Here is an 11,593-nt window from a genome sequence, read left to right on the forward strand (position 1 = left end):
TGGTGCAAGAAGGGAGGGGGAGGAAAAGAAGAAAACATGGAGGAAATTGAGGGGAATAAATGAGAAGTGGAAAATGAGAGCAAACGGGAGGCCAAGGAATGAAAGGGGAGAAGAAAAAAACAAGAGATGAGTGATAGGAAAGAAAGAGTCAGACATGAGAGGAAAAAAGGATTTGGCGATGCAGAGGAGGGGTATCTGTATGTCTGTGTGCTCTTTCTAGGAGGGCTCATTATTGACACCATGTGTTACCACAGGAAGTCCTCTGGGAAAATATAAGCACCCCAAAAGATCAGACAGGGGGGTAAGATGAGAGAATGGCATAGAAAGATGAAGAGGCGGAGGTCACTCCAAACTCTTTGCAGCTGCAGACATTTGTGTGTTTATGTGTGTAAGGGTCAGCAGTGTCTGTTTTCTCAGCGGCACATCTGTATGTCAGGCATACTGCGCTGCAGCAGCGAGTTCACGGCATCAAATCCCACAGCCGACATAAAGATCTGTCTATCTGTCTAACAAACCTTCCATCCTTTGTAGGCATATGAATATTTAAAATATCTCTAGTCTGCTGGGTTTGATGGGATTTTGAGAGTAGATCTGCTCAGCTTCTGCAAACAGACTTAACAACCAACATCTGTTAAATATTGTTTTTTCTGCGAGGAGCGGATTTTGTTGTAATACAAATGATGCAAGCAAAGCGTCCGCAAGGATCAGAAAATGTAGCAACTGCTTATTACAGATTAACTAAAAGTGATTAGCAATGCATTATTAATAAAAAAAATAATAAATAAAGGTTCTAGTTTGAAGGACATTTCAATAATTGTACAATTACAATGTTAATTTTGTTAATTTGCTATGAATTTCAGATATTCCAAAAAAAGAGAAAAGAACTAGCATCACAGTTTAAAGTAGGAATTTACACTAGACAATGATGACAATATCCAATAGAGAGAATGGACATAAGCAGCAAGTAAATACTGTGGCCAATGAATGACTTTTGACACATTCCTAAATTCAGAAGCATATTCATTAAGCCCATCTGAAATTCTTTCCTGACAAGAGCAACTCAAATGAAAAAGAATAAAAATAATGATCAGACAAAGCAGACGTTCAAGTGGCAGATGATTCACCCTTACTTGTCTGGGACAGAGTTTGAAGGGATCTGCATAGTCGGGCCAATATCCCAAAGTCGTGACGAAAATTGAGTCATTTTGTTCTCAACTTCATGTCTTCTGCTTCTCCTTTTCAACTTTCCAAACAGGGAACGTTTCGAAAATTCTGTCCAATGTGAAACTACGATTGGACAAAATGTTGTTTATTTCCCCAATTATTCAACTTCCAGAAGTCAGTTTTTCAGTCAGAATGGATAGTCTTTTAGGAACTATTTTCTGAGGAAGTATGCTAAAACACTGAACTCCCCCTTTTCAGTTCTGGTCCACTACAGCAGGCAAACGTCCCAACGACGCCTGGCATTCTTTTTGTTTTTCTTTACTTCTGATAACATGGAAAATAAAATGTTACAACTCATTAATATTTATTTCCTCCTCTGAACTTCAAAACTAGTAACAGTCATGTCTCCCATGATTGCGGTGTTTACTATACTGTTGTAAACCACACATGTGACAAAACATCATGAGGAGGTTATTTCACAGGAGCTCAACTTGGTGTGCCTTGAAAACGAATGTCCTGCAACCATGTGACACCTCATCATCTGTCGAATTATGATCTGAAGCTAAAAGTGAAATGGACAATGATTGCCTTCGGGACATAAAGTGCTGCAAAATTTTTCATCTGATTGGTTTCTGTACATGCTCAGCAAGTTTTAACTGTTTGCAAAGGCATTTGGCCTTAAAAGTTCCAAGAAGTTTCTTTATAATTTGTGCTTTACTTTTCAAAGTATGCTACCAAGTAAACTAAAAGTAAATTTCTGCTGCAAAGTAATTTAGGAATACAGCTGCTGAAGATGTGTGAAGAAATTTGAAAAGGTCACAGGAACGAAACCATCACAGTCCACTGCTGCAGTTATTCAGAGTGAAGATGGGTAATTTTATCTATTTTAGCAATGTCAAGTACAGGTTGGAGAACCATAATACGGGGTGACCTCGTAAAACGCCATTTTTTAGCGAAGGTAGCAGGTTTTGCTGGGTAAACATTACAATTTGTTTACCTTCTATTTCTTTATAAAAGCTATGCAAACACATGGGATAATTTATAAGCCATATGTATCCTAAATGTGGAATCTAATTAAACCTACCTGGATGTTGCACCTTCACCTGAAAACACTCATTAAATTTATTTTTCAAGTTCAATATTGTTCCCAGCAAATCCATATCTCACAGCAAACAGTCTTTTGCACAACACAAATGCACACTCCCTTATATGAACTCGCAAAAACACACCCACAAGAACACACCCATACACACACACACACCCTCACACTTACCAATTCATCAACTCATGCCCTGTTTCTCTCTGTGTCTAAGCCCATTGTGGAATAGAGCTGGGCAGAGCAGCTATTGTGTCCCTGGTAGAATTAACTATTGATTTTCTCCTCAGCATTATCAATGCTATTCTGACAACAAGACAGCCAGGATACACACACAGTAGCACACACACATACACAGACCCGGATTTTATTTACAAAAGAAAAAGAAAAAAGATTTTGGTTTTTAGGAGAATGAACTGTTTAACCAGAAAAAGGCCATAAGTCAACTAACACCATGGTGTTGCAATAAAGCCAATAATCTGCCACACATTGATAAAAGCAAATAAGCACATTTCCAAAACACACAGCAGCAAACCTTTTTTAATAGCTGTAGTACACATGAAGGGCTACAACAAAGCCCTTCAAAATGGAAGACAGTTGATGTATGACAAGTTGAAACTACAATCAGATGAAATTTGTATTTGTAAGTCTCTAAAAAGCTGCATTGACTTTACACTAATTACATTAAAATACTTGAATATTAGATTTTAGTAATCTAATTTCAGAACTCATTTGAGAAAACAATATTTCCAGCAGCTTTAACTAAATTTACCAAATCAATATTAAATATATAAATAGTAACTATAGACTGCTAAAATGATTGTGTATCAAACTATGTTAACTGTATTCCTCTTATAGAGTTGCAATAACAAAAGTTAATTTTTCTAAGATATATTCCATTCTGTTTATCAACAACTAAACCAGGACAATGTTTTGCTAAAATATATGAATTGCATAAAGCACAATTAAAGCAATTTTCTAAATATGATTTGACAAAGAGGACCATTTATCTAATCCCCTCTTCGAAATAGGAAAAGAAACGAAAACTTGTCACTTAGAGTAGATGGCCAATGTGTTTACTGTAAAAGTCAGAAAATTTCCACAAGAAAATAGTTGTTCATTTAAACTTGTCAATATCTACAGTCAAAACAATATATAAAATGTTAAAAGCAAAAAACACTGTGCCAAACTTATTTTCGAACAATGCATGGAAGGCAGAGGAGAGGGAAACAAATCTCCATGGCTGCCTGAAATAGAACTGCAGAAAAGAGTGGCATCTCAGGGTCACCAGTTACACCATCCCAATGCCAAACAGTTCTATGGGAAGCAGAATGGGAAAAACATTTTCTGCTTTACCATCATAAAAATGGAAAGGTGAATTTAGCTAACTGTGAATAGGTCTTCAACTGAACCCATGTGCTGCTGTCCGATGACTGACACTGAACTTTATGGCAGTAAACACCCCAAGTGGGTCTGGAGTGAAGAAAAGGATGTTATAAGGGTCCTTCATACACATAGGGCAAGTAATCCGAATAACCAGTAAAGTTGCTGGTCTATTTTTCTTTCTAAAAGCTCTCAGTAATAGACTCATGCAGCTGAAGTTTAACTGCCTGAGTTTACATCATCTGTCCAGTGTCCTTTAGTATGTACAAATACTCAAACTAAAATCAAGATAATTAACTGCATTTGAAGTCTTTACAATCAAATCCTTCGTCCTGACCACAACCTAACTGTCAGCAGACGTAAAGCACCAGTTCAAATTAGCACCTGGCTAATTTTAGCAGGTAAAAAGATCCTCTAATATCCAAGCATTTAAACACCTGTTGGTGTTTGTGCGATCAATGTCTTTGACACAATGTCATTGGTGATATGTTTGCTGCCTTGAAGCAAAGGAGAAACAGTAAGACTTGTTTGTGCAGCAACCATGCAACATACAAATTCAAAATGTTGTGACTGTTCAATTTTATTCACTTTTGGTTTGAATGCTGGTAACTACAACTTATACAATTGGGTTAAAGGTAGCAAAACAATCACACTAATCATTGCAGTACAAAGTCAAAGGTGGAAGAAAGAGAGTTCACAGAAATCTGAATTCTGCATTTAGACATAACGATCAATCTGTCTCCCAGATTTGTTTTTTTGTAAAGGTTAAAACAATGCTGAAAAAGACTAAGGGCTCATCAACTACTTTATGCATTCAAATTCAGTTACCAATGCTCAACTGTTCTTAAATTCCCATCTTAGAAACATACACTGAAATTAACACACCTTAAAATAAAATCTCTAATACAACTAAGCTGGATTTACATCATGTTCACTGCATGACCAGTGTTGACGTCTCATCACATCATACACTGCCCAAATTGGGTAAATCAACATTAAAATAACCTGCAGTTACTTAAAGATGTTTTAGCCACAGAAAGGTCAATTTTACCAAGCAAATCCTGTGATAGAAGGAAAAAAACAACAAATCATCGTATCACTCTGCAGATGTGATTATATTAACATATGATAAACGTCAACAGGGAAATCAGTTTTCCCAGCCTTCCTAATTCTTTGCCTATTAAAGCTGCATAATAAGGCTTCTGAGGGAAGTGGATATTATGAGTAAGTTACATGGTTTTGCCAAATAAAATGTTGATTTCCCAGTTGATTCACAATCTAGATTCATTTCACACACAGACATACACATCCATTTTAACCACTTATAGTTTGAAAAAAAAAAACATAAACAGTGACACTTAAGCATAAATACCAATGCATCAGGAGCAAATCACAAACCTATTCTGGTTAAAATGATGATAAACCCAGGAAAATCCCACATCTTCTAACCAAGTCCTCCCACCTACTTGCAATGGAAAAAGTCCAATAAACTGTGGAAGTAGGTCTACCCACACACACAGTCAGTAAATGAAAGAGTAAACTCAATAAGACTGAAGCACACTGGATTAAGTAGAGACCCTACAGGACAGTCTTTGATTATCCCTCCTGCAATGTTAGTGCAAAGCTCAGGAGGAGCGTGGCAAATGTTGCGTTCAGACAGCAGGGAAGCGGGGGTTTGTCGCATCAGATTGTCAGTTCTCAAAGCCACACACAAAAAGAGCCTTGTAAAAGCGCATGCGGGGTCATTGTGACAGAGTAAAAGGCTTAATGACCCCATCTCTTAAGACTGTAGGACGGTTAAAGGATCTTCTAGTTTCCTACCACACTGTACGTAAATCTCCTCCCACAGATATCAAAGTTGGAATATCTGGTCTTGAAATTAAAACAAGACGTTTAGTAAATTTGAATGAACATTTAACACCACCAATAAAAAAAAAAAAATTAATTATCAGCCAACAAAACCAGAGCAAATACATGACAGAGAAAAAAGTTAGGAAAGCTTTCATTATATTTTGGACTCTTACAGTTTTATTATTCTACCACAAGTTTTATCTCTATGTCATCATCTCTCTTAAAAACTTCATCCTCTCCCGTAGTTCCTCTGGGCCATCCATCTACCCACTTCATTAATATCTCACCCAATGCCTAACAACTCTTGAAGACCACATCTTCCTTTCTCTTTCAGACCTGGGCCTCCTCCCCCTCCTTTTTTCTTCTACTGATTATCTCCTGGTGTCTGTCTGAGCTCCGTTGCTGACAGAGAGCATGCCTGGTTGACACGCCTAGTAATGAGGCTGCTAACACAGATGGCCTCTCCCGCCTTCTTCTACTCTCTTCTCTCTCTATCTCATACACACACACACACACACACACACACACAAGTATGCAGAAACGCTCCCATACTGATGACAGCCCCCCTCCGTTTCCTCCGCAGGAGGTCCACAGCACTCCTGAGTTAAACACAAACAGGGGATGTTCTCAAGAAGATAAATAGAAAAAGGCATGGCAAGCAATACCTTGTTCTAATCAGTTTGGAGACAGATAACACCACCAAATTCTCCCTAAGCATGGAAATAAACTCAATAATCAATTATATCTTTATGACCAGTTATAAGTAGAGTTAAAAAATAATGTTCTTCTGGAAAAACTTAGATCCTGGCTTATACACAGGTGGGGATAGACCAAAGCATGTGCAGTGCTAAATCAGGACAAAGCCACTGCCTGCTTAGCACATTTTCCTATTACCTTCAAAAGGAACCCAGACTTGCCATTGTCTTCCTATACAATTTTGCTTGGGAAAATTAGTGAAGTCTCTTTTGTCTTATTGCACATTTTGAGACCAGAGATGTCTACTCCATCTTCAGACCACATTGTTGCGACAGCGATCTAGAATTGTATCCCAGAAACAGGAAAACACAAATCCAGGTGACATTTTTCTGCCATGCTCGCTCAGATAGTTATGGACTTTTCTGAAAACTAAAGCGGAATCCAACTCAATATTAGGCAAATTTTATAACAACGTATCTGATTTTTACTTGAGGAAACACATTAAAGATATGACCTTCACACAACAGAATTTCTTGATATGCTATTTGGTGTTTTTTTTTCTTTTCTTTTCCATCTCGGCTGTCAGTCCTCATCTTTAACTAGGCTCTATTGTTCATTTTTCATTGTTGACAATGTCACGACCCAAACACACACAAATACACACAACACACGCCCTATAAAAGAACAGTCGCTCTTTCTGGTTCATTTCATGGCACGATTTGTTCCACAAGTAGATTAATCAATTCAAGTATCATTCCTTACTCAATTGAGGTTATCAAATTCTTTACACATTTTGTTTTTTTTTCCCCCAAGTGTACTAAAAATTCTATCTTTTTCAAACAGAAAGTGCGTAAAGAAGAAACGTTTAATACTGGAGTGTTGTAATCTTGGGTTGTTTGAGTTGGTTTTGGGTTTGTTTATTCTGTGTTCCTCTGTCTCTTTCTTTGTTTAGATTTGTCTGTTTTTTTTCTAATTTTAGTTCAGTCTTTAGACATTCTAGTTTATTTATTGTTTCTCATTATTCTTGGTTACTCTAGTTTAATTATGTTTCTTAGATCTTGTTATTCTTTAGTATTAGATTTATTTTCTAGTTAACTATGTACTCTTCCTCACCCCTTAAGTCACTTCCTCTCTCTCTCCTCAGCCTGCCTTCTCTCTCTCCCCTCACACCTGCAGCCTGTTAGCTCATTAACCCAGGTTTTTTGTTCAGCATTCAATCTCCCAATACTTAAGCACCTCTTCTCCTCTTACTCCTTGCTAGTTCCTTCCATACTTTCCTGTTTCACACCATGTGGGGCAACACAAGGGGCCTTGCTGGTTTTTCTCTGTGGAAAATATGTTTTGTTCTGCCCTGGCTCCCTATGGTTTTTGAAAGTTCATATTTTCATCATTTTTATTAAAATCTTCAAATTCACTTGATAACTCAGCCTCCCTACATATTGATCCAGTACAGCCTCCATAGCCTCATCATGACACAGAGAGCTGTTTATTGTAAGGATCTGTGCATCTTGGACAAAGAAAAACTGTTATCCTCTTATATATACAGTATATATATATATAAGGATAGTGCCAAGAAACAAATACAGCAAAGTCAAGGCAAAGGCTGAATGTACATTTTATTAACAACATAAAACTGGAAATATCTGGAAAACATCAATTGCGCCTTAGTTTTGTTTTGAGTTTTTATAAAGAAATTAATATTACTCATATTCTCTTTCTTTGATTAGATTAGTCTGGTTTATGAATAGAAATGAATACTATTCATTTCTTTATAAAAGGGGACAGAAAGTATGTATAGATGGATTAAATAATAATTAAAGTTTGCAGACAGAGAACTACAGTGTATGTTTCATGGACAACATAAACTGGATTGACATTATGTTGAGAAATCCCATTATTCCTTTTTAAGTTTTTAAGTTTTATCTTCTCTCTACTGCTGACAAACCAGTAGAGACTTTGACCCCTATTTAATTGCACTGAAACTATATGTCTGAAAAGTTGCAGTTCATATCACCCTACAATAGTATGAATATGGACAAAAATCACAGGAATTACCCAGTAAGGAACACATAAGGACTGCACCCACCTAGGCCAACACTTGTTTAAACTACTGCCAACAAGTAGATGCTACAAAGCCTTTTGCACCCACACAAGCAGACTCAAAAGCTGTTTTTCCCCAGAGCATTTACTGCTCTATATTAAGACACAATGTTGACTGCCAAACAACAAAACCACAAAATTTTACATCTGTCCATTAGTTTTAGTCAATACCAACGCAATAACAAAAACATTGACTAATATGTACAAACATCATAGTACTTGTGCACAATAGAGTCTATGTGTGTATAGTTATGAATCTAATCTCATTGCTCTACACATTTGTGTGGATTGTACCAACATTAAATCTATTCTTATGAATAGTATAATTCTAATTAATTTTATGTTACTCGTTGCGTGTGCTCCATCTACAGTGATGAAGATTCAAGGTCTGCCAAAGGATCAAAGTGGCTCTGTCAGTGTAAAAGTCAGATTTTCTGATTACTTCAAGTGGTTAAGACTGTTGTAGACTGTATATATAACACTGAAATTTCTTCCCCACATGCTCAGGTGGTCATAAAGTATTGAGAAGAAAAACAAGATAACATATCAACAACACTGTAACACTGTAATGGATGTAAGAGTCTACATCCATTAAACCACTCTCTATTACACTTGTTCTTTATAACATTATAAATCCACTTTTTTCTGTACATTTAGACGGAGATTATATAAAACTCATACTTTTAGATGCACCAAAATATGTGGTAATTTTTTCCTCTCCACTGTCACCACATGCATGCTCAGTACTAGAGATTGCTGTAATGTCAATGTGAATGCTGCAAGTCTGACTGAATACAATCTGGAATTTATATGTGGCTGAATAAAAATTACTTTTTTGTAAAGAGTCTTTAGATACCCTGAATTGAATCCTTAAAAAAGTATATAACATAAATTCAAGATTTTTTACTGCGGTGTCAGATAAGATTCTGATATCAGTATTAAATCACAATGACATAAGAAGTCTAACACTCCAACATTTAACAAAAAACATAACTTACTAAATAACAGGTGCCTTTTATCTTATGCTATACTGCAGGATAAATGATTGATAGTATTAAAAAGTTAAACTTGAAAGACTGATTAATCGTTTTCCAGCTGCAGTCCAAAGTAGCCAAATGACATTTTTCTGCCTCTTATCACCAGAGGATCTTTAAAAGTTCATGATGTAGAAAGGTTCAAACACTCAACATAATTTATGGCTTTAGAAATAACACGTCTGTCTGTAATCTCCGACTTCTCAAACAGAGCAAACAAGCAGGCCAAAATCTCTCTGCAAGTCCTTCTGGCTCACATGTGTTCCTGTGTTCATCGATAACGGGAGTTTCATCTGATCCCATTTAAAACTTTGCCGTGGGACTTAGTGTACGTCGAGATGTGGTTCGGCTACACACAAATGGAAAAGCCAGACCAGAGGAAGTGCTTTTCATAGGTTTGTGTCAGATATTGAGTCGGTCTTTTAGCTGTAAAGTAGAGTTCGGGGCATGAACAAGGACCTTTCTTTTCGACACCGAGCTCTGGTTGTCACTCTTAAACGACAACAGCGGCGGCTATTGGAGCATCGATTACCTATCGTTCTCTGATGACTCACCTCTCTGCTGGGTATGGCAGCATTGCCATAGCAACGCGTCGATAAGCACCAGTAGGGAAAGAAGTAGTACTCGATCCATCTCGCGCTGTGTAGTTTGATGCCCTGCTGCGCGCCGCGGAGTGCGCGCGGTCCTCTCCGGCGCTTTGGTGTTGAATGACACAGAAAAGTTTCACACAAGTTGAGCCAAACTTTTCCTCCAGGCCTCCTCCTTTTCTCTCTCCTCCTTCAAAAATAGTGCAGAGAGATGGATGGATATGAAGATGGATAGACATAAAAACCTCTCAAGGTGAGACGGGCACTAAAACATGGCATCTAAAAGGGTCCTACAAAGTACATCAGCGCTTTTTTTTCTGAAACAGAGCTTGGAGATAAAAGCCTCAATACTACAAAGCAAATAAAATATAACATCAACTCCGTCCTGGTTAATACAAACAGAGCACACAATGGGGGAAAAGTAGATGTGGAAAAAAATCTATTTGTGCGCAAAAATACTTTGAAACATGAGAGAAGTTTTTGTCCTGCTGAGTCCTGCAAGCTACATACACTACTGTTCTATGGCTCCTCCTGCTGCCCTGCACAACTCACCACACTCTGGGGCAAAACATGGACACCTATTAAAACACAGCTGGATGCTGCTATGAAGTGTTAAGTGAAGGAAAACAACAAACAGCTTGGTTGTGTGTACAACATAAATTATACATGTAGCTCAAAACATGAATTCCAAGCACTCTGTGTTTTGCACAAAAGATATTAATGTATTTATGTTGCAAAGCAGCACACAAGACTATAAAAATCAATGTTTATTCACCTGGAGAACAGATTGCATAAGATGCAACAGTGACGTGGTCAACGAGTCGGCAATTCTGCAAAAGCACTTTGGTATTTCTTGAACAAGCTTTAGGTCCTTGAGCATCTGTAGTAAGAATGTTCCATTTTCTGTAACTCCGTTGGTAAAAGTGCAGACTTTTCTGCAGTCATCTGGGGAAGCAGCAGCATCAGAATCAGTCACTTAAAAATGCTGAGCAAGCTAATAAAGACGATTGGCTCTTTTGTGGGAGAGGTGATTAATCACAGAAAGATGGTTCACAAAATGCTAGCCATTATAGAAAACACTCAACATTCACTTTGCATCGTAATCTGACGACAACGCGTTCTGTGAGAAGTTTCTTCAGCACGGACCACTGCAGGAGATCTTTTCTGCCCAGAGCTAAGAAGCACACTAATTTTGTTTTGCTTCCAATTAGAAAGACTTTCCTGCAGTCTTTAAAGCATCTTCACCTCTCCAGGCTTTCAGAAGGTCTTTAAAAGTTTTTGATTTTACGTGGGTTTATCAGTCCCAGGGATGCTGACACTGACCATACTGTCAGTGTCAGTATGGTGTTTTGAGATTACCAAAATAGAGGCAGGGGCAGAGTTAACGCAAGTTAAAAAGGTTTAATGACAATATTTGAAACTTACTAATAATATAAGTCCAAAATTCAGATTCGAACTATCACCACAAATCCAACAACAGTTAAGCAGATCACCTGGCAGATCCAGTACTGAGAGAATGAAGCAAAAAGTGATATAAAGGGTGATTACTAAAGCTGAAAACTGGTGGAATTAATTTCTGCTGTAAATGACAATCAAATGATGGAATTTAATGTGAAGCCTGATAATAAGAAACTAGCTCGGAGAAACAAGAAAGCAAAATAATAATTAAGCAGAGTATGACT

General features: G+C 37.4%; 1 protein-coding gene across 9 annotated transcripts in view; it reads right to left on the minus strand.

The window, feature by feature from the left end:
* The window catches only part of lama2 (laminin, alpha 2), a 155,907-nt gene extending 145,868 nt beyond the window's left edge, over positions 1-10,039 (minus strand). For all 9 annotated transcript variants that reach the window (XM_028039819.1, XM_028039818.1, XM_028039820.1 and 6 more), the window contains exon 1: positions 9,879-10,039. In XM_028039819.1, the coding sequence (XP_027895620.1) occupies positions 9,879-9,957 (79 nt within the window). In that variant the 5' untranslated portion in view covers positions 9,958-10,039. The remainder of the gene's footprint in view (positions 1-9,878) is intronic.
* Between the last annotated feature and the right edge of the window lie 1,554 nt (positions 10,040-11,593).

Source organism: Xiphophorus couchianus, chromosome 15, assembly GCF_001444195.1.
Source record: "Xiphophorus couchianus chromosome 15, X_couchianus-1.0, whole genome shotgun sequence".
Classification (NCBI taxonomy): Eukaryota; Metazoa; Chordata; class Actinopteri; order Cyprinodontiformes; family Poeciliidae; genus Xiphophorus; species Xiphophorus couchianus.